The sequence below is a fragment of the Cololabis saira genome, chromosome 22 (assembly GCF_033807715.1).
Source record: "Cololabis saira isolate AMF1-May2022 chromosome 22, fColSai1.1, whole genome shotgun sequence".
NCBI lineage: Eukaryota > Metazoa > Chordata > Actinopteri > Beloniformes > Belonidae > Cololabis > Cololabis saira.
The window spans coordinates 29,343,922-29,367,070 of NC_084608.1; the positions used below are offsets into that span (position 1 = coordinate 29,343,922).

The 23,149-nt window shown below is 39.8% G+C and overlaps 1 protein-coding gene across 1 annotated transcript in view; it reads left to right on the plus strand.

The window, feature by feature from the left end:
* The window catches only part of phex (phosphate regulating endopeptidase homolog, X-linked), a 36,159-nt gene continuing 13,010 nt past the window's right edge, over positions 1-23,149 (plus strand). The window contains exons 1-9 of the mRNA XM_061713185.1: positions 1-201; positions 13,377-13,433; positions 13,526-13,687; positions 14,598-14,681; positions 16,091-16,317; positions 20,652-20,720; positions 21,027-21,143; positions 21,365-21,448; positions 21,542-21,684. Of these exons, the coding sequence (XP_061569169.1) occupies positions 78-201; positions 13,377-13,433; positions 13,526-13,687; positions 14,598-14,681; positions 16,091-16,317; positions 20,652-20,720; positions 21,027-21,143; positions 21,365-21,448; positions 21,542-21,684 (1,067 nt within the window). The 5' untranslated portion in view covers positions 1-77. The remainder of the gene's footprint in view (positions 202-13,376; positions 13,434-13,525; positions 13,688-14,597; positions 14,682-16,090; positions 16,318-20,651; positions 20,721-21,026; positions 21,144-21,364; positions 21,449-21,541; positions 21,685-23,149) is intronic.

Consider the following 23,149-nt stretch of genomic DNA (forward strand, 5'->3'; position numbering starts at 1 on the left):
AGATTTTTTATTCATTTTTTTACTTTAAGTTTTTAAGATTGTGACTTTTTTTTCCTTTTTTTGTGACATCATAAGCCATGGAGCTGGAGCATTTAGATAGTGGAGGGGTTAAACCTGAGAGGGGCAGCAATCGTCTCTACAAGATCGCTCTGGCCATGTGTGTGTGTCTCTGTGTCGCTCTGCTGCTCGCTGTCATACTGGGTAAGTCCCCGCACACACACACACACACACACACACACGCACACGCACAATAAATACACATTTCCCTTTATCCTACGCTATAATTTGTAAGGAGTTGAATGTATGGGTCGGTCTCCTAAGATTACAGCATGTGCAGACTGTCATAACACACGAGCGGACTGCTGGGAGCCTTGCGGAGGGCTGGCGGGTAACTTGTGTCAAACTATTTTTGGGCCATGTAGGGTTTCACACATGTGCGTACGCAGGAGTCAGAGTGTACTCTGGGAAACGTGGCCTCTCTGTCATGTGTAGGAATTTGTGTTCGGGCCGTTCTGGCTGCAGAATGAAGGAGTTAGTTGGCAGGGATTTGTGTGGAGTGGACTAGTTTCTTTGTGTGCAGGCAGCAGGCGGTGTGTGTCAATCAACAATAACACTTTAAAAACCCTCTCACTTGGGTTTGATGTTCATCTAACTTACCGAACAACGTTGAACTGAATTGTTTTGAAAGTCTTCATGAGCCTTTTCAGATTCTTGTGCAGCAAAAGTTGCTTCTCTCAGACCATCGTTGATGTCTTTCCCCCTTGGCGTTGTGTTAACATACAGGACTGTGTCCGAAAATTTGAATATTGTGATTTTCTGTAATGCAATTACAAAAACAAAAATGTCATACATTCTGGGTTCATTAAAAATCAACTGAAATATTGCAAGCCTTTTATTATTTTAATATTGCTGATCATGGCTTACAGTTTAAGAAAACTCAAATATCCTATCTCAAAAAATTAGAATATTCTGGGAATCTTAATCTTAAACTGTAAGCCATAATCAGCAATATTAAAATAATTAAAAGCTTGCAATATTTCAGTTGATTTGTAATGAATCCAGAATGTATGCCATTTTTGTTTTTTTTAATTGCATTACAGAAAATAAAGAACTTTATCACAATATTCTAATTTTCTGAGACATTCCTGTACACCAGAATCCTCCAAAGTAGCAAAATGATGGAAAAAGAAACCTGCTTTTATAGACGTCTATATCAGTTCATCACAGGCTGGTGATCAGCAGGATATAAACGACTCTTAATGGAACCAGTAAGGGGGTATATATTATTATTTATTTATTTAATAAGTTTGTTTAATCAACAGTAGGAGAATGGAAAAAGTGTCATAAAGATTTTCCACTTAACTTAAACTAAGACCCTATAAGAGCAGATGGTTTTTATGGCGTTACAATAAAGAATAGTATAAAAAGTAAAGACATATTAGAACAGAACAATTGCTTCCCGGTTCAGTTTGACTTCTGTAAAGTCTCACAGGCAGTGGGTGAGATAAATGCTGGATAAGTGTCTAACAGAGAGGCGGCAAAACTCCCCTCAGAGAGCAAGACAAGATTTGTATGTGGTTGATGTTGCAACAGTGTTCGCTTTAAATCAACATCCCAGCCTCTCAGCAACCCCAGGTCTGTTATTACATTGTAGGGAGTGTAAACTTTCATTAGCGACCAAGACAACATGAATAAAAGTAGTTTTGAGAAAGAACAGAATCTATATTTGTAGCTAAATGTTAAGGCATAAATGTTATTTCTCTAAAGTGGTACAGGGGTGTTCCTGCAGGCAAACCACGGTAGTCTAAACTTCTTCTCTAGCTCTGACACTTGACATAAATGTATAATTCATGTCAATACAAACACTGATCCAGTTCAGTGGAAGGAGAGGCCATGAACTCTTTGTCTCTTGCATTTATTGGGCAGACAGAGATGTCTGTACAAACTGTTGTACACATGCAAAGGTTTGTACTCGTTACTATAGACTCAGGGTTTATTCCTATTTATGGTAACGGAGATCTTCTGCAGCCGGTTCAGGGGACACTACTCTACTCACACTTAATTGTATCGATGAGTTGGAATCAATGAACCTATCATACCCATCATTTGGATAGTGAGACCCCGGGCTAGGAATGGGTGATATTTTACCGTTCACGATATACAGTACCGTCCAAAAAATTCCCACGGTAAGAATTTGTCATCTCGCGGAAAGAAAGAAAGAAAGAAAGAAAAGAAAGAAAGAAAGAAAGAAAGAAAGAAAGAAGAAGAAAGAAAGAAAGAAAGAAAGAAAGAAAGAAAGAAAGAAAGAAAGAAAGAAAGAAAGAAAGAAAGAAAGAAAGAAAGAAAGAAAGAAAGAAAGAAAGAAAGAAAGAAAGAAAGAAAGAAAGAAAGAAAGAAAGAAAGAAAGAAAGAAAGAAAGAAAGAAAGAAAGAAAGAAAGAAAGAAAGAAAGAAAGAAAGAAAGAAAGAAAGAAAGAAAGAAAGAAAGAAAGAAAGAAAGAAAGAAAGAAAGAAAGGAAAGAAAGAAAGAAAGAAAGAAAGAAAGAAAGAAAGAAGACGAAAGAAGAAAGAAAGAAGAAAGAAAGAAAGAAAGAAAGAAAGATAGAAAGATAGATATGAGCCAGAAAGAAAGAAAGAAAGATATGAGCCAGAAAGAAAGAACCAGAAAGAAAGGAAAGAAAGATATGAGCCAGAAAGAAAGAAAGAAAGATATGAGCCAGAAAGAAAGAAAGAAGAAAGAAAGATATGAGCCAGAAAGAAAGAAAGAAAGAAAGAAAGATATGAGCCAGAAAGAAAGAAAGAAAGAAAGATATGAGCCAGAAAGAAAGAAAGAAAGAAAGAAAGAAGAAGAAAGAAAGAAAGAAATGAGCCTGAAAGAGAAGAAAGAAAGAAAGAAAGAAAATGAGCCTGAAAGAAAGAAAGAAAGAAAGAAAGATATGAGCCTGAAAGAAAGAAAGAAAGAAAGAAAGAAAGAAAAGAGAAGACAAGAAAGAAAGAAAGAAAGAAAGAAAAGAAAGAAAGAAAGAAAGAAAGAAAGAAAAGAACAAGAAAGAAAGAAAGAAAGAAATGAGCCAGAAAGAAAGAAAGAAAGAAATGAGCCTGAAAGAAAGAAAGAAAGATATGAGCCTGAAAGAAAGAAAGAAAGATATGAGCCTGAAAGAAAGAAAGAAAGAAAGAAAGAAAGAAAGAAATGAGCCTGAAAGAAAGAAAGAAAGAAAGAAATGAGCCTGAAAGAAAGAAAGAAAGATATGAGCTGAAAGAAAGAAAGAAAGATATGAGCCAGAAAGAAAGAAAGAAAGAAAGAAAGAAAGAAAGAAAGGAAAAGAAAGAAAGAAAGAAAGAAAGAAGAAGAAAGAAAGAAAAGAAAGAAAAGAAAAGAAAGAAAAAGAAAGAAAAGAAAGAAAGAAAGAAAGAAAGAAGGATAAATTCCTGTTGATGAGGTTTTTGTGTAACAAACATGGCGGATCTGAGTCATTACAGTTTTGCAGTACAGGTGTACTTATTTAATTGGTTTTTATTAATTCAATTTAATTGGTGTAGTTTAGTAGCATTTAGTATTGTTTTAGAGCAGTGTTTTGGGGGCTCCAAAGACTGAATGTGGTGATAGATTTATAGTTACAAAGGTGGAGTTGAATTGGTATTTTTTTTAATCATAATTTTTATCGTTATCGGGAACAATGCCAGAAATTATTAGGACACATTTTTTAGTCCCTACCCCGGGGTACCCAGAGTTAACCCACAGGAGAACATGCACCTCCAAAGCAACCTTATTGCTGTGAGGCAACAGTCAGCCCACGGAGCCCCGTGCACGACCGGCAGCCACGTTCCACTGCAAGGTTACCACGGTGTTCCTGAAGGAACAAAACCAAAACACTCGCTCTAGAGCTCACCTGGGTCAGGGGGATGGTCATTTGGTTGCAATTTGTGATTTAAGCCACTAGAGGTCACTGTTTACACTGGACATTTAATTTGTAAACACGATGGAAGTTTATGCTCACATATTTTATGGATGATCCAAGAGAAATTGCTGTTTGTGTCCGTCTTTTTCCGTCAATAATATGTCAGAGAAACCTCTTCTACTTCAAAATAAATACATAAAATTGTACTTTTAATTTCTATTTATCCAATTAAGTTGCACAGTTATTGCACGGATGCTACAGATATTCATGATATTGATCTAAGATGTACTAAGAAGATTGGGTTTTATCTGGGACATCATCAGTGAGAACATGCAAATCTGCTGTTTCCTCTCCGTGGCTTCTTCATGACTTTGTAACTCGTCAAAACGAAGGTCAGTTTTTGCTGATAAATCAAAAAATTGTAAATTTCATAGTTAGAATCCAAAGCAGTTCCGGGATTTCCTGCAACATTCATTTGATGATGAAACCATCCTCGTTTTAGCCTGTTGCTGTGAGTGAAACATGAGACAAAACTGGTTTAAAAAACCCTTTTAAAGCTCAAAATAAGGCATAAGATGTTGATACGGGTCCCTCCATTGTGGGAAATCATAATCACGACAATTATGGTCAAGATTTAAATCATGATTGATTAAAAGAATCATCCACTAGCTTTTGAAGTATATTGCATTTGCCAAACCGAACTCAAAAATGTTGAACTTTTCAGAGTAAGCTAAATTTCAGTCCAAATAAAATGTAGAGAAGAAGGGATTAGTCACATATAGTAATCAGAAAGAATAATCAGAACACAGAAAAGCATATGTGGCAAAATAATGTTTTTATAAAAAGTACAGTTTTTGCCAAAAATTGAGATTATGATTAAACATTGATTGATTACACAGCCCTAGTTGTGATTAAATGAACTTAAAGCATTGACCTAAAGAGCCGTAGGGTTTCCAGTAAGAATATTTTCGAAACGACGCCTGGACAGAGCCAGGCCAGCTGTTTCCTCGCGTTTCAAGTCTCCATGCCAAGCTAGTATTTACCGCTGGGCGACAGTTAAATATCTCATGTCTAAGCGTTCCTTTAAGAGTTCATGGAAACAGTTTCCGTAGGTTTGATGGTGTGCGGTTTTGAGGATGGTCATAGCTGGGAGGGGTACTTGTCTGGGTGGGGTAACTATTGTTTTGCTTTTTTCTGCCTCTGCTTTAGGTTATTGAGGATGTCAGCATTTTTGTGGTGGCACTCAAGTGTAATTATGTTCCAGCGCCTCTGCCTGCAGTCGAGTCCCACTCACCGACTCCAGAGCAGCCCCTCCTCTAGACTCCAGCCGTGCGATTAACCAGACCCAGGAATGCCAAGTGGTGGCTTTTAATAATTTTTAGGAGCGTGGGACTCGTACATCTTCCTGCTGGTGGCTTGTTTTTGGCATGTCAGTAATGATTATAAGGTGTATCAGTGCGTGTGTGCGGGGGCTAGGGATGGGCGGTATGGACTAAAAAATGTATCACGATAATTTCTGGCATTTATCCCCGATTAATGATAAAAATGACGATAAAAAAAATACCAATTCAACTCCACCTTTGTAACTATAAATCTATCCCCACATTCAGTCTTTGGAGCCCCAAATCACTGCTCTAAAAGATACTAAATACTACTAAAGTACACCAATTACATTTAATTAATAAAAACCAATTAAATGAGTTACACCTGTACTGCAAAACTGGAATGACTCAGATCCGCCATGTTTGTTACACAAAAACGTATCAACGGGAATCTTCTTTCTTTCTTTCTTTCTTTCTTTCTTCTTTCTTTCTTTCTTTCTTTCTTTCTTTCTTTCTTTCTTTCTTTCTTTCCTTTCTTTCTTTCTTTCTTTCTTTCTTTTCTTTCTTTCTTTCTTTCTTTCTTTCTTTCAGGCTCATTTCTTTCTTTCTTTCTTTCTTTCAGGCTCATTTCTTTCTTTCTTTCTTTCTTTCTTTCTTTCTGGCTCATTTCTTTCTTTCTTTCTTTCTTCTTTCTTTCTTTCTTTTCTTTCTTTCTTTCTTTCTTGCTCATTTCTTTCTTTCTTTCTTTCTTTCTTTCTTTCAGGCTCATTTCTTTCTTTCTTTCTTTCTTTCTTTCTTTCTGGCTCATTTCATTCTTTCTTTCTTTCTTTCTTTCTTTCAGGCTCATTTCTTTCTTTCTTTCTTTCTTTCTTTCTTTCTTTCTTTCTTTCTTTCTTTCTTTCTTTCTTTCTTTCTTTCTTTCTTTCTTTCTTTCTCGGTATATCATGAATGGTAAAATATCACCCATTCCTAGCGGGGGCCTGCCGAGTCCCTGCCAAGCCACGCAGGTCGTGTCAGGGTCGGACTTGCGTGCTCGTTCGTAGTAAAAGTGGCGTCGCCATGAGGCAACTCCCACGAGCGGCTGCAGTCAGAAAACAAGAGCGCCGGACCTCAGTGGGTCAGACTTTGCGGCGCAGCTCGGTAACGCTCAACTCATCCGTTCACAATTGGGATTTTAGTTTCTTTCTTTCTTTCTTTCTGGCTCATTTCTTTCTTTCTTTCTTTCTTTCTGGCTCATTTCTTTCTTTCTTTCTTTCTTTCTTTCTTTCTGGCTCATTTCTTTTTCTTTCTTTCTTTCTTTCTTTCTTTCTTTCTTTTCTTTCTTTCTTTCTTTCTTTCTTTCTTGCTCCTTTCTTTCTTTCTTTCTGGCTCATTTCTTCTTTCTTTCTTTCTTTCTTTCTGGCTCATTTCTTTCTTTCTTTCTTTCTTTCTGGCTCATTTCTTTCTTTCTTTCTTTCTTTCTGGCTCATTTCTTTTCTTTCTTTCTTTCTTTCTTTCTTTCTTTCTTTCTTTCTTTCTTTCTTTCTTTCTTTCTTTCTTTCTTTCTTTCTTTCTTTCTTTCTTTCTTTCTGGCTCATTTCTTCTTTCTTTCTTTCTTTCTTTCTTTCTTTCTTTCTTTCTTTCTTTCTTTCTTTCTTTCTTTTCTTTCTTTTCTTTCTTTCTTTCTTTCTTTCTTTTCTTTCTTTCTTTCTTTCCTTTCTTCTTTCTTTCTTTCTTTCTTTCTTTCTTTCTTTCTGGCTCATTTCTTTCTTCTTCTTTCTTTCTTTCCTTTCTGGCTCATTTCTTTCTTTCTTTCTTTCTTTCTGGCTCATTTCTTTCTTTCTTTCTTTCTTTCTTTCTTTCTGGCTCATTTCTTTCTTTCTTTCTTTCTTTCTTTTCTTTCTGGCTCATATCTTTCTTTCTTTCAGGCCCATTTCTTTCTTTCTTTCTTTCTGGCTCATTTCTTTCTTTCTTCTTCTTTCTTTCTTTCTTTCTTTCTTTCTTTCTTTCTTTCTTTCTTTCTTTCTTTCTTTCTTTCTTTCTTTCTTTCTTTCTTTCTTTCTTTCTTTCTTTCTTTCTTTCTTTCTTTCTTTCTTTCTTTCTTTCTTTCTTTCTTTCTTTCTTTCTTTCTTTCTTTCTTTCTTTCTTTCTTTCTTTCTTTCTTTCTTTCTTTCTTTCTTTCTGGCTCATTTCTTTCTTTCTTTCTTTTCTTTCTTTCTTTCTGGCTCATATCCTTCCTTCCTTCCTTCCTTCCTTCCTTCCTTCCTTCCTTCCTTCCTTCCTTCCTTCCTTCCTTCCTTCCTTCCTTCCTTCCTTCCTACCGCGAGATGATAAATTCTTACCGTGGGGAATTTTTTTGACGGTACATCATGAATGGTAAAATATCGCCCATTCCTAGCGGGGGCCTGCCGAGTCCCTGCCAAGCCACGCAGGTCGTGTCAGGGTCGGACTTGCCGTGCTCGTTCGTAGTAAAAGTGGCGTCGCCATGAGGCAACTCCCACGAGCGGCTGCAGTCAGAAAACAAGAGCGCCGGACCTCAGTGGGTCAGACTTTGCGGCGCAGCTCGGTAACGCTCAACTCATCCGTTCACAATTGGGATTTTAGTTTCTAAATCTGTCTGCTGTGTGCAGCCTCTGCTCCGCCGCAGAGCCACATCACACAAAAGGTTATGGAGAGGTTCACCTTCTAGGAGAGGAAGTGGAGGGGTAAACCCGCGGCCAATCTGCGAGTAAACAAAGAGAGGCTTATCGGGGTGTCTGTGCCGTGTTCTGCTTGCTCTCATCCCGAGTGTGTGGAGTAATCAGAGCTGACAGCCACGTTTATGTCACGTATCTGACATGTTCTCGCACACAAGTCAAGACTTGCTCATGACTTGATATTAAAACATATTCAGCTTCAAACATTCAGCTTCCGCTGAAAATAACTATGTAGTTTGTTTGGAAGTTGAGTTGAGCAGATGCGACACCGTCTCCGACACACAGAACTGAACCGTGGAGGCTGTGACCCTAATCGGAGCCGGCAGGTTTCACTGTTGACTCTGTGTGAGAGCTCTCCCGCTGCCTCAGCTGCTCTCTGCTCTCCGCTTGTCCCACTTGGACACAGAGATGCCGGTGTGAAAGCTGCTTACTACACTCACTGCTGATAATCAAGTGGAGTAATTATTACACAACTGGTGCTGTTGCACAATACAAATATTTTGCAGTTTTTCTTATTTTCTTTATTTAAAGGAGGCAGTATACACTGTTTCTGGGCATAAATGTTGCCATTTGATCAGTGGTGTAAAGTAACGAAGTACAAGTACTTCGTTACTGTACTTAAGTAAGATTTTTGAGAATTTGTACTTTTATTGATACTTTCATTTTTCTGTACTTTTACTTTTACTTCGTTACATTTTCAAGGAAAAAATCGTACTTTTAATCCGCTATATTTAAAATTGGACACGTCGTTACTCGCTAGAAATTAAAGAACAGCACAGCGGGGGGCTGATTTATGGTTCCGCGTTACACCGGGGCAGAGCTACGGCGTAGGGTACGCGGCGACGCACAACCTACGCCGTAGCCTACGGCGTAAGGTGTGCGTCGATTTAACGCGCACACCTGACGGGAAGGAAGGGGGGCGCGTGAATATACCGAGAAGGAGCCGCAGCTCCCGGGAGAGTTGCGCCACAGAGGCGGGCCGGAAGGCCGGAGGAACCGCCGTCGCGGTCGAGTACCGATGAGGACTGAAGCCTGAATTATGGTTCCGCGTTAAATCGACGCAGAGGCCTCGCCGTAGGGTACGTTGGTGTAACGCGGAACCATAAATCAGCCCTGAGTGGCAGCCAACGCGTGTCTATGCGCACCATTCTTTGATTCCACCCCTTCTAAGGTGGTTTTGGCATTTAAAAGTTCAAAAGTCTCATCCTTTATCAGCTGGGGCTGCTTAATGTTGTCACTGCATACTACAGGCTGGGGGTGAACCCTGTCAGCGGGGCCAATGGGGTACAGCAGCAGTGATGAGCAAAGGGAGAAATTAAAATGGGGTAATGGAAACAAACGCTAAAGGGGTCAGAATAATATCACCATTATTTGGAGTTGTAAGCAAATTCTTGGATTCTTCATTTCTTTGCAATCCTTTTGAAAATAATTTTGTACTTTGAATTTTGTACTTTGTACTTTGTACTTTTTACTTTTTACTTTTGTACTTAAGTACATTTTACACCATGTACTTTTTGGTACTTTATATATTTAAGTTGAGGTACTTTTATACTTTTACTTAAGTAATTTTCTTAATGGGTACTTTTTACTTTTACTTAAGTAATTTTCAAGCAGAAAATTTGTACTTTTACTTAAGTACAATATTTTTGTACTTTTTCCACCTCTGCATTTGATGGATTATACCCCTTAAGCTTTGGTGAATTAACATCTGCAGACCCCTTGACAGGGTAAAAACACTTTACTTAGTTTTAGTATTCTCCCACAAAATGTAATGAGGAAATATCTTGGCTATTAAAAGTTAAAATACAATAATGTTTATTGTAATCTTATCATTCCCAGAGGGTCATGCATTCACACTGAAACCATGTGACTGGAACATGATACTTTTTTTTTTCTGCAGAGGCTACTTCCTGTTGGGGAGCAATTTTAGCAGCATATTAACACCACACACTAGTGTTTAGTTCTACATCAAAACTTGCTGTTTTCAGTTAGGATATCACATATTGCCTGTTTTCCTCATATTCTTTCGATGCCTGATATTTAAAAAAAAATGGTTTATTATATTTAGAAATTAAAAATGCTCCCAATTCTGTCTTAAAAAGTTTTCTAATATTTTTTTGTATATCTATGAATAAGAGGGGTAATTTTGTTTAATTATCTATTCTTTATATACTGTAGCGTTCGTGTATACCCTTTAGCCCAATTTATGTAAAATACAAATTTATGTTGAGTATTACTTTACCTTTACCTTTTACAAGCAAGCTACGGAAAACCCCTACTGTATTATACCCCCAGGGGTGCCCGAGAGGAGGGAGGATGAGCACCCCAACAGGACGGACAACTAAGCAACGACCAATGCTAATGAAAAAATGATGATGAGTGCAGTCTGTGCATGTGGCAAAGTCTGCAAGAACCCCGCGTGGTCTGAAGATCCACCAGACCAAAATGAAATGACCACAACATCAGTCCCGGGCTGTAGATGGATCCTCGAAGGCCTTGAGCGCTTCATTAGCTGGGCCCGAATGAACTTCAAGCCAGCCAAGTCCAGGTCCCTGGTGGTGAGGAAGGGGAAGGTTACAGACCGGTTTCCCTTCTCAATAGGGGACACCCAGATTCCATCTGTGGGAGAGAAGCCAGTTAAGAGTCTAGGCAAGATCTACGACTGCACCCTGAAGGACACCCCAGCACTCCAAGCAACATCTGAGGAGTTGGGAACCTGGCTGAAAGCAGTGGATAAGTCAGGGTTACCAGGAAAGTTTAAAGCCTCTGCTGGTCTATGACGTGCCGATGAACACCATCGAGTGCTTCGAGAGGAAGGTCAGCTCCTTTCTACGGAAGTGGTTGGGCCTTCCACGAAGCCTCAGCAGCATCGCCTTGTACGGGAGGAACAACAAGCTGAAACTGCCCTTCAGTAGTCTGATGGAGGAGTTTATGGTCACCCGAGCAAGAGAGGTGCTGCTGTACAGAGACAGTGACACCAAAGTCTCCTCGGCAGGCATAAAAGTGAGGACAGGCAGGAAGTGGAGGGCTCAAGAGGCGGTTGACCAGGCTGAGTCCCGCTTGCGGCAGCGAGCTTGTTGGAAAAGTGGCTTCTGGACGGGCAGAACTCAGGAGTAACCCAAGACCTTCCTACAACAAGACCCAGGGGAAGGAAAGGCGGCTGCTGATCCAGGAGAAGGTCCGAGCAGGGGTGGAGGAAGCCCGCTGCAGTAGGACAGTAGGGATGCGGCAGCAGGGGGCGTGGACCCGATGGGAGGAGGCAGCTGACCGGAAGATAACGTGGACAGAGCTATGGTGATCTGAGCCACACTGGATTAAGTTCCTCATCCAGTCGGTGTACGACGTCCTCCCGAGTCCGTACAACCTCTTCCGCTGGGGCTTGGCCGAGAACCCACTGTGCCCCCTCTGCCAATGAACTGGATCGCTGGAGCTCATCCTGAGCTGCTGCCTTAAGGCACTGGGTGATGGCCGTTACCGCTGGCGCCATGACCAAGTGCTGCAGGTCATCGAAGAGCCAGCAACCATCAAGGCAGTGCATCGCCTTTGTTAGGGCTGGGGAGAAGCCCCAGCAGTTCCGGATAATGATAATGATAATCATCCTTTGGATTTGATGGTCATTGATTGATGATGTATTTCATGATGCACTTTGTGGGTGTTGTTTCTTTTTCCCCTGTGTTTTGGTGATGCTTATTGACTGTACTTCGGTATGTGACCTTGTTTGAAGGTGCTCAGGTGTAGGTGTGGCGGCGCCTGATTGGACCACATAGGCCTACCAGGCTATAATAGACAAGCTTTTGTTCCAATCTGTTTGATGCCTTGAAAAAGGTCTATGACCAAAACGTTGGCCCAATAAACACGAGTACGGTGAGAAGAAGGTGTGCGGGAGTTTTCTTTTTAAATCTGGTAATATTTAAAGGTAGCAAGTATTTCAAATTTATTTCTGTCACTCTCTAACAGAAATAAACAGTCTAAGCAGTAAAATAATCGGGTCGGCTCAACAAAAATTACAAGAACTTTATAACAAACAGCTGATCAAGAAGGCAAACTCCGTATTGTCTGATTGCTCACATCCCTTACATCAACAGTTCAGTTTCTACCATCAGGTACACTGCTTAGACTCCCTTTTGCAAAGACTAACAGATACAAACACTCCTTTGTTCCCTCCGCTATTGTTCTTTTAAATGCAGGAAGGAAAAGGTAGTGGGTGAAGCTTAAGTCTATACTATTATTGTAATTTAGTATGTATATTTTATGTATATTTACCCATTGTGTGCTTCTCTTGTTGCGAAACTAATCGCCCCCTTGGGGACAAATAAAGTAATTGATTGATTGATTGATTGATTGAACAAAATATAGCCAACGAAATAAAATAAAAAATAACTTGGGGATGTAGGTGTCGTAGTGTGTTCTTCCGATCAGGCTAAAGGCACTACAAATATAAAAGTTTAAGAGTTAGTTTGTAAAACATCAAATTTTGATCATGATCAAATGGCCAGCTGGTACCAATAATACAAAAAAACATTATATTTAATTATCAGTCAGGGTTCCCTCCGTTGTCTCTAATTAATTAAAAATGCTGCAGCAAAACTCATTACTGGTACAAAAAACTATGAACACATCTCCTCTGTACTTACTTTCCTTCACTGGCTTCCTGTTGAATTTAATATTGATTCCAAAACCCCACTGATCACGCATTTCATGGTCTTGCTCCAACTTAAATCTGACATTTGTTCAGCTGGTATGTTCCTCCAGACCACCGAGCTGCACAGATGGTCCTTCTAACTAAAGGTGACAAAGGGAGATCAAGATCAAATGCACAACATCTCACATACTTTTATACAGTTGAAGGGAAGCTATAGCTAGATTTATTTTTAAATCATTTTTCTCTCCCATTTATTTTAGGAACAGGTTTTTTAATGGCCCTCTTTACTTTACTCTTCCTTTTTTATTTATATATTCCTTTGGTTCTTTTATTGGCATGCTTTATAAATAAATATGACGGGAAAAATACAGAAGCAGACATAAAGAATAAGAGTTAATTCTTCAAATTAAAGGAAACTGTCCAGACACTGGCAGAGATCGGAGAAAGGAAGTATTTTTAACTATTTTCTGTTAAACTAGATGGGAGGATAATCACATTGTTGTCATCATATCTAATATCTGTTTAAAATAACACAATTCATTGCTAAAGGTGTATTTTGGATTTTTTTTTCTTTATTTAGTTTTGAACATGTACAGTATTTTTGCAGCATTTTTTTTCATAATGTAAATATAAAACAACGTTAATAACTTCTTTAGCATGAAGCATGTTCTGGTTTCTTTTAACGTTTTTCATAAGACACTTGATCTACACAGAAAGTCTTCTGTTTGAAACAATTAACCAGACTGTATTTATGAAATGGAGCAAAGTGTATACGAGACCCCTGTGTGAGTTTTACACGTCTGTCCTCGAGCCTCATAATCTGTTTCATCTTCCATCAGTCTCTCAAAAGTCCAGTCAGGAGGAGTTCTGTCTGACACCAGAATGCATTGAAGCAGGTAAAAGCAGGGAAAGTGAAAATGTTAATTTCCACATCGAGTACTTATCTGTCACTATCAGAACCTTTTTTTTTTGTTTCTTCTTCCTGCAGCGGGGTCCATTCTGAGTAAACTGGATCGGTCTGTAAACCCCTGCCAGGACTTCTACACCTTCTCTTGTGGAGGCTGGTTGAAGGAAAACCCCATTCCTGAAGATTCTTCCTCGTATGGCATCTACCCCTGGTTGCGGCAGCATGTCGACGTCAAACTCAAAGGTACTTTTGATCGTTCGTTTCCTGTCCACGACATCTGCCTGGATGGGAATTCACCTAAAGCCAAGTTTTAAAGATACTTAAATGTACCAACAATAAGCAGAGGAGCAAACTTTACAGTCATCAGAGTTTCAGGATGCGTTGTGAACGAAGCCAGATGTCTTATAACAGTGTTAAAGGTTAGGTGGAATTTTTTTATTACAAACATTCCTCTTTAGTTATAAATTTCAGGGCCTACATTACCCACAATCCAAATGAACAGTTGGAGTCTTTAAAGCTGTTCTACGTTCATTTGGAATTAGTCATTTTCAACGAAACTCATGTTGTGCGTGTGGTTGCGCCTCATTTATGTGGAGAAAGTGGTTTGAGACCAGTTGGGTGACTGAATTGCTGCCAGGACAAATTGACTTCCTCACCGCCTCCAGGTGACATGCTGCCCTCATCTGGCCTGGAGTGAAATTCTTACATAACGTGCTTTTAAACCTAATGGTCTCATATTTTACAGGTTAAATGTAACAAGCCACGTTAAATCCATAAATGTTACAATCCGTATGCAGTGATGACGTCTGTGAGGCTGACGATGAAAATGTTGATGTAAAACCTGAATATTTGCTTTGCAAAGTTGTGTTACACATCTTCAAATTGTCTGATTTTCATGGGTGAATTAGAAAATACATTTGTAAGTAGTAAAAGTTCCACATACTGTACAGTATGTTGTATGGAAGTTCCCATTTGTGATAAATCTGAGACTGATCTGAGTTTTTTTAGTCACTAAGTAGGTTTGCACTTTCTTCATGAGCAGGGGTCATGTTTTAATGGAAAAAAAAAAGGAAAAAGCTCAAACATTAAGTTAGATGTCCTGTCTATTGATTTGGCTGTAAGTAACAAGATCCTTTTTTTTTTTATTTGTCAGAGTTATTAGAAGCTCCATCAGACACCAATGAACTGCAAGCAGTGACCAAAGCTAAAATCCTCTACCGCTCCTGCATGAATGAAGGTGAGTCACATGTCGGCGGCCAGTCGTTTATCGACTATGGATGCTTGCCAGTGCACTTCCTTGACCATTTGTGGCTGTGTTGGCCTATTCGTGAAGCACAGATCCGTCCACACAAATCACACTTGTATTCTTCACTTTGCAATAGACTTGGAGCGTGACGGCGTTGGCGTTTTGACGCTTGTTTCTGTGCAAGTCTGGTGTCACATGAGTCACATGACACGTACAAAATCATGCCTACACTGTTTACATACGGCCTTGGCATGCTGGCACCACCACTCAAACGTACCTTAATCCTAACCAGCATTGACCTGAACTCTTGAATGGGACCTATTACTTGAAAATATTACATTTTCTGTGCTTGAGAACATTAATTTTGATTTTATTTGATTTTATTAGGATCCCCATTACCTGATGTAGTTTACATCAACTACTCTTCCTGGGGTCCGATCAATAAAACAATAAAATAATATGATTAAAAAATAAGAATACAGTTCAGAAATACACTAACAAACATCACAAAAAAAATTACATAGACAACATACATTCTATAAAAGTAACTACATTTAACAAATCGGCAAATTTAACGAACATCACAAAAAGATTTACACAGACAACGTACAGTCTATAAAAGTACCGGCCATTAGCAAATCAGCAAATTTAGTAAAATTTAGTTTAGTAATTCATGTGTCTCAAGTGATTATATACAGTAATCCCTCGTCTTTCACGGGGGTTACATTCCAAAAAGAACCCGTGATAGGTGAAACCCTTAAGTAGTAGAAAATTTGCAAACTTAAATTTGGCAAGCTGTTTTACGTACATATACATGTACAGTACATATTAAACGGTAATGTTATTGACACACAGGAAGTGAAGAAGCGGGGAGACTGTTTAGCCAATCAGAATGCAGAACAGGATGCACAATGCAAATCCGTGAAGCAGCGAGACCATGAAAGGTGAACCGCGTTATAGCGAGTGATTACTGTACTCCAAAACTCTGACATAACTCAACCCTGTCACTTCCAGTAAGCTTTAGTCAGATAACATACCCAAATTAGAGTGGTTCTCCAGTTTTATGGTCTTTATCTCCGTCCAGTTTCAAAATATACTGCACGTGCTGCAGCTCTGAAGTGGCCTGGGCAAAGATTTGAACTGGGTTTCCAAAGAGGGTGGAGTAGATTTGAGTGATTGGTTCTAACCACTGAAACCGGCTGTACAGACATGCCATGAAAAAGGAGCGTTTGTGATGGATTTACGTGGTATTTTGACCAAAGTATAGTCCAGCTGAAGCAAAGTACAGTAGTATGAGCTTTTGAAAAAAGGGTAGAATGTGTTGCTTTTAATCCAGAGATTATCAAAGGAAAGCCACATTATAATCAAAGCTGGCCGTACCCGTGTGCTCGTTTACGAAGGTTTGCTGGAGGAGGTGGATGCCAAACCGATACTGAAGACTCTTAGAAAGCCGGAGTTCCGGTGGCCCGTGGTGGGCGCCGGGCTCGGGGGGGATTATCAGTGGTCGCAGTCTCAGTGGAATCTCCTGAAGACGCTGGCAGCCATGAGGAACCAGCACAGCAAGAGCGTCCTGCTCCGTCTGTACGTCCACGCCGACGACAAAAACTCCTCCCAATACATCATCAAGGTCAGATATTTATCAATCACTTTGGTCGTTAAAGCCTCGACTAACATTTTCAATGTTAACACTTGAAGTAATTGTATGTGTTCCTTTATTTATGCTTCTATTGTCATTACTCAATTCTACGACGGAGTATTAGGGCCAAACTAAGACACAAAAAAAAATGGAAATTACGAGAATAAAGTCATAATATGAGAATAAAGTCGTAACATTACGAGAATAAAGTCATAATGTTGCGAGAATAAAGTCGTAATATTATGAGAATAAAGTTGTAATATTATGAGAATATAATTTATGAGAACTCTAACAGGAAGAGCATCTTCTCCCTGTGTTAAAATGAGGAATATTAAGCATCTTGTGAAGTTCTATTTATATATTTATAAAATATTTAATATTACGACTTTATTCTGGTAATATTACGACTTTATTCTCAAAATATTACGACTTTATTCTCATAATATTATGACTTTATTCTCATATTATGACTTTATTTTTTATTTTTGGCTCTAATTCTCCGTTGTACAATTCTGACATCTACAGTGGAGAAGTTTATACAACCTTTATTAGGTGCAACTGCTCGTTAACGCACATTTCTGATCAGCCAATCACATGGCAGCATCTCAATGCGTTTAGGCCTGTAGCTGCAGTTCAAACCGGCATCAGAATGGGGAATAAAGGTGATTAAAGTGACTTAAACATCGTTGTTGGTGCAAGACGGGCTGGTCTGAGGATTTCAAAAACTGCTGATCCACTGGGATTTTCACGTACAACCATCTCTAGGGTTTAGAGGGAATGGCCCGAAAGAGAGAAAATATGCAGTGAGCGGCAGTTCTGTGGGCACAAATGCCTTGTTGATGGCAGAGGTTGGAGCAGGATGGCCAGACTGGTTTGAGCTGATAGAAAGGCAACAGTAACTCCAATACCCACTCGTTACAACCAAGGTTTGCAGAAGAGCATCTCTAATCGCACAAGACGTCCAACCTTAAGGCGGATGGGCTGCAGCAGGAGGAGACCACCGGGTCACTCCTGTCAGCTAAGAACAGGAAACTGAGGCTGCAATTCACACAGACTCACCAAAACTGGACAACAGTAGATTGGAAAAACGTTGCCTGGTCTGATGAGTCTCCATTTCTGCTGCAACATTCGGATGGTCGGGTCAGAATTTGGCGTCAGCAACATGAAAACATGGATCCATCCTGCCTCGTACAGTTCAGGCTGGTGGTGTAATGGATACACTTTGGGCCCATCAGTACCAACTGAGCATCGTGTCAACGACACAACCTACCTGAGTATTGTTGCTGACCATGTCTATCCCTTTATGACCACAGTGGACCATCTTCTGATGGCTACTTCCAGCAGGATAATGTGCCAGGTCATAAAGCTGGAATCATCTCAGACTGGTTTCTTGAACATGACCTTGACTACGTTTACATACAGTCAAAATTCGGGTTATTGCTGATTTTCTGGTTACTGAAACATTGTGAATATTTCGTTTACATGTGTGAGCAAACAGGGTTATCCCTGTTTACATGGTAATTAATCATTTGGGATATCTGGTTCAAACCAGTGACGCACGGAGAACGTCATGACGCAATTACCGTCATTTCCGCTTCTTCTTCCTGTATCCAAATTCAAAACCAATGCTGCTTCGCGCAACTTTTCTCTCACCTTCTTGTAAATCTCACTATCCCGGTACTTTCTACCGTCTACAAATGACAAAATGTTCATATCCTTCATTACATTTATGAAGTGATTAGTCTCCTCCTGGTCTTGCGTTTCTCCGTGTTTATAAGAACTTCCTGGACTCAAAAGACCAGGATTCCTTGTGAACAGAGCATGCGCAGAAAACAAATTCATGTTCCGTTTGACGGGGATATTCCATTTGGCGTTTACATGACCAAATATTCGGGTTTTAAAAGGAGTAACCCAGGGGTCATATTCGGGTTTTTAAAAACCGGAATATGAGCAAATACGGGTTCATCAAAGGGGTTATTGGTGTTTACATGGCCGTGCAATTCGGGTTATTGCCAATATTCGGGTTTAAAAAGGGTTATTGACTGCATGTAAACGCAGTCAATGAGTTCACTACTCAAATGGCCTCCACAGTCACCAGAACTCAATCCCTTTGGGATGTGGTGGAACGGGAGATTCTCATCATGGATGTGCAGCCGACAAATCTGCAGCTACTGATTGTTGCCATCATGTCAATATGGAGCAAACTCTCTGAGGATTAAGGCTTAAGGCAGTTCTGAAGGCAAAAGGGGGTCCAACCTGGTACTAGAAAGGTGTACCTAAATAAAGTGGCCGTGAGTGTATTTCAAATGTTGTCAAATTATTTTCAATCTTTTTTAAGGGTACCAAGGGGAAGGTCATTTTTTTTTATATTTTTTTTTTTTATTATTATTTTGCTGAACCACAATTAAAAGGCAATATCTGATTTAGATTAGTTAAGTTTTAGGAAAGTTCTTATTACTTTTGATGGTTTGCAGTTTTTTCAGTGACCAGAGTGGTTTTTTTGATTCGGTAATGGAAGGGAACAGCTCCGTCCTGGTCTGTAGTTTGGGCGTGATCGTTCAAGAGTGTGGTTCACGAGGTCAAAGTTTCTTACTACAACTTTTATTTTTCTCCCTATCATGTTGTCATTTCCAAAAATAAATGTTTTCATAGCAGTCATGCCAGCAGCTTGACCCGGCCGTGAACTCCTCTGTACCAGAGTGTTCTGGAGACGGGCGTGATGGATACATCTGGGTAGAAATTTAAGGGTTTTTTTCTGCAGGACCTGGAAATATATATCAGAATATTTAAAAAAAAAATGTGTCCACAAATCCTTCATGCAGCCTTTAATCCACATTGTAAAGAAGACTGGATCTGAATTCCTCCTCAGTGATCTGAGGGAGTGCTAATGTAAAGAAATAGATCAATATTACAAAGTTAAAAGTTGCTTTATTTTGGTTTTATAAGCAACTGATACCTGGGGTTAATTTGGTTTTTCACACATTTCTTCTCCATTTAGTTTTAGTTGATTAAATGACACATTGTTGTTTTTATTTACCTTATTTCAACATTTGGGCAGATTATTCTTTTAATATGTTTTGATTTGACTTAACAAATCATTAGATTATCAGTTATATCATGTAATAATCCAGCTTTTGTTCAGTTTATGAAAAATAGAAAATATCTGAAAATAAGAGCCTCGATTCCAGGATTTACAAGCAGCAACAATTGCAATTTTATTTCCACTTTGAAGGTTGGAAACAGTAACTGGTGTGGGGGTGAACACACACACAAACACACACCGGGTCTGAAAAAGATTTATACAGTCAAACAAACTAAAAAGTCTTTTTGTAGTTTTTAATTTGATATTTTTAAGGTAAAAATCTGGAATTGAAAAATTAATGCATGGCTAAAACCTAATAAGTGTGTGAATTTTGTGGGTCTATTGTAAATAAAATGTAAATACTAATGCCTACGCTTAAATAGCGATGCTCATATTAGAGGTTTACGGAAGAGTATTAGGGCCAGGCAGGAGAAAAATAAAAAATAATATTTTAGAGGAGGAAGGTTTTTTTTTCATTATGCACTTCGAGAAAAAAGTCGAAATGTCGAGAAAAAAGTCGAAATGTTGAGAAAAAAGTCGAAATGTTGAGATTAATGTCGAAGTACAATTTCGAGAAAAAAGACGAAATGTCGAGAAAAAAGTCAAAATGTTGAGAAAAAAGTCGAAATGTTGAGATTAATGTCGAAGTACAATTTCATGAAAAAAGTCAAAATGTCGAGAAAAAAGTCAAAATGTTGAGAAAAAAGTCGAAATGTTGAGATTAATGTCGAAGTACAATTTCGATAAAAAAGTCGAAATGTTGAGAAAAAGTCGAAATGTCGAGAATAATGTTGAAATAGAATTTCGAGAAAAAGTCGAAATGTATTTCAACTTTATTCTCGAAATTTCGACTTTTTTCTCGACATTTCGACTTTTTTCTCAAAGTGCACAATAAAAAAAAATCTTCCCCTCTCAAATATTTTTTCTCCTGCATGGCCCTAATACTCTTCCATAGAGGTTTCAGGTCACTGACTGCAATAAATCTAAAGAAGGGAAACACCTCAAGGATGATTATCAGCTCATCATTTATATGCAAATCTGCAGTCTGTCTGCTGGCTGGAAGAGAAACAAACTACCAGGTTGGAGGAGCTCTTTGCAACAGCTCAGAGTATTTTAAAGAATCAAATACGGGTGAAGACGCGTATCCAGAGTCGGGAACGCATTCTGCACCTCGCCTTCATCAAAAGTTGGGAGTTAAACATATGGAAAGCAGCAAAGCTCACATGTCTCTCTGTCTCTGCAGCTGGACCAGGCTTCCTTGTCTCTGCCCTCCAGGGAAGATTACACCACCAACACCTCCTCTGCTCAGGCGGTGGGTTTCTGCCTCATCTTTCTCCCCTTACCGGTTGTCTAAAATATTCTCTTCCCGGGGGCGTTTATTTCCCTCCTGCAGGACTGGTGATGGCAACAAAAACACTGCCAATGGAGATATTACACTTGGAATATCCTAATGTTTTGTTCAGAGACGGGGTGTAACTGTGACATCCACCTTAAATAAAACATCTGACCAAGACGACAGCTGATTCTGCAGTACTACACCACACAGATCAGCTGGACTGACTTGATTTGTGTCCTGCAGCTTCTGAGAGGTGTTTTTGTGTTTTTCCTCTCCATCCAGTATCGTGCCGCCTTGCTCAGTCTCATGGTGGATGTGGCCGTCATGCTGGGCGCCCCGGAGACCGAGGCCAGGACCCAGATGGAAGAAGCTCTCGCCTTCGAGACCCAAGTTGCTCATGTAAAAACCTGGTGTCAGATAGATATGATGCTAGAAGTTTAGAAGTGATTTAATGGGCCTCTGCGGCTCCTGAGTTAATTAAAACTGCAACATTAGCTCTGAAATATGATGCTGATTATATAGCTTTATAATATATTATTATATAGCTTTTACCAGAAGTGCAAATGAAGATCTTTAATGAACATATTCAGGATTAATGACATGTCTGATCGTATCTGCAGATCCTGATTCCTTATGAAAACCGCACCAGTGAAAGTATGTACAACAGATACTCTCTGTCTCGTCTAAAGCGCTCCATACCACAGGTACTTCCAACATTTATTGACCTATATTTATCCCTCTCCAGACGTTGTTGTGTGTTTGTGAAAGCTGCGCGTGACCTCCCGCTTTGTCTGCAGTTTGACTGGCTGGGCTTTGTGAAAGCTGTGGTGGAGTCTGAGGACGATCCCGCTCGCTCCATCTCGTCCTCGGAGCCCGTCATCGTCAGAGCTCCGCAGTATTTCAAGGAGCTTTTCAAGCTCGTGGACAACACAGATCCCAGGTACACGCACGATTCATCTCTCTGAGCACAGACGTGGGTATCCTCTGTTGCTATGGTGCATTGGCAAAGATATGGTGTGAATTACATTTCTACAAACAGAAGTCCATTTATACCAACACAGCTTTTAATGCTTGAAGCACGGAGGTGGATGGGTGGTGGTTTGGGATGCAGCCACCGGACCAGTCAGTGGTATCACAGTCGGCTTCTTCCAGCTCTGTAGCGCCTTAATTCCAGGTGCTGTAGAATGAGTGCTGTGTGGATTGACAGTAGAAAAAGGTGTAGAAAGGGGTGAGAGGATGGTTGGAGCTCACCATCCCATCATAGGATGGTGAAAAACATCCTGGTTTGTTAGGTTTTCAACCATAGTTGAGCAGTTGGATCGGCCATATTACGAACTATCATGAGATTCTCGGTTCACCATGTTACCACTTTAACAACCTGGTGGAGTCCAAGTTGTTAAAGTCCATTTGGATTATTATTGCACGGTTGAAGAGTGGAGGCAGGATAAAGAAGGAATGTCCAGTTTGCGTGTGAGAGTGAAGACTACTCTTACTAGACTAGCTCTTCACCAGAGTAGCAGTCTAGTAAATGTGAAGCCATCTGTCTATAATGTTCATGCAAGAGGTCAAAGAACTGCAGCACATCTGTAGCTCTACATCGGAGCAATCAACGGTTTGGACCGGCCAAGTCAAAGTCCAGGCCTGAACCCGACTGAAGTGGTTTCATGAGAACTTGAGAAAGCTAAATAAAGGCCCAAGAATACACATGCCAGGCTTTAGACTATTAAATCCACAAAGACCAGAGAACAACACAACAATAAAACCAAACACGTTACAAGAAGTTGCATGACACTAGTGACACCATATGTTAAAAAAAAAAAAAAAACTTAAAGGGGACCTATTATGAAAAACAAGTTTTTTCTTGCTTCAACATATATAAAGTGGTCTCCCCTCAGCCTGCCAACTCAGAGAAGGAGGAAAGCAACCAAATTCTGCAGTGTCTGTACAGCCGCCCAGATGAGCCATCCAGTGTGATGTGGATCTACGAGCCGTTCAGATTCTGCTCCTGTCGTTACGTAACCAAAATGCAAACCATGCCCACAACTAAACACCGTGTCCTAACTGCATGCGAGTGTCCGACTATCGCGTCGCACTGCGTGACATCGGACGATCTCTGTCCATCTCCCTCCAGCAGCTGCCACTTTATTGAGGTTTTTGTAGTGAAATGAGGAGGAATCATAGAGATAACTTCTCATTTCAACTAACTGGATCAGCCGTTCCTCATCCATGACTGTTTCCTACAGCACTTTCAACCGGATTTCAACGCGACCGACAGGAAGAAAATAGAAGCAGGGCGACAAATGTTCAGCTCAAAACGGCGTGCCGCGTTGCGCTGCGTCGCTGCGGCCAGTTAGGACAGTCCAATAGAAAATAAAGCAATGGAATTGATTTTGTCAACCTGATCT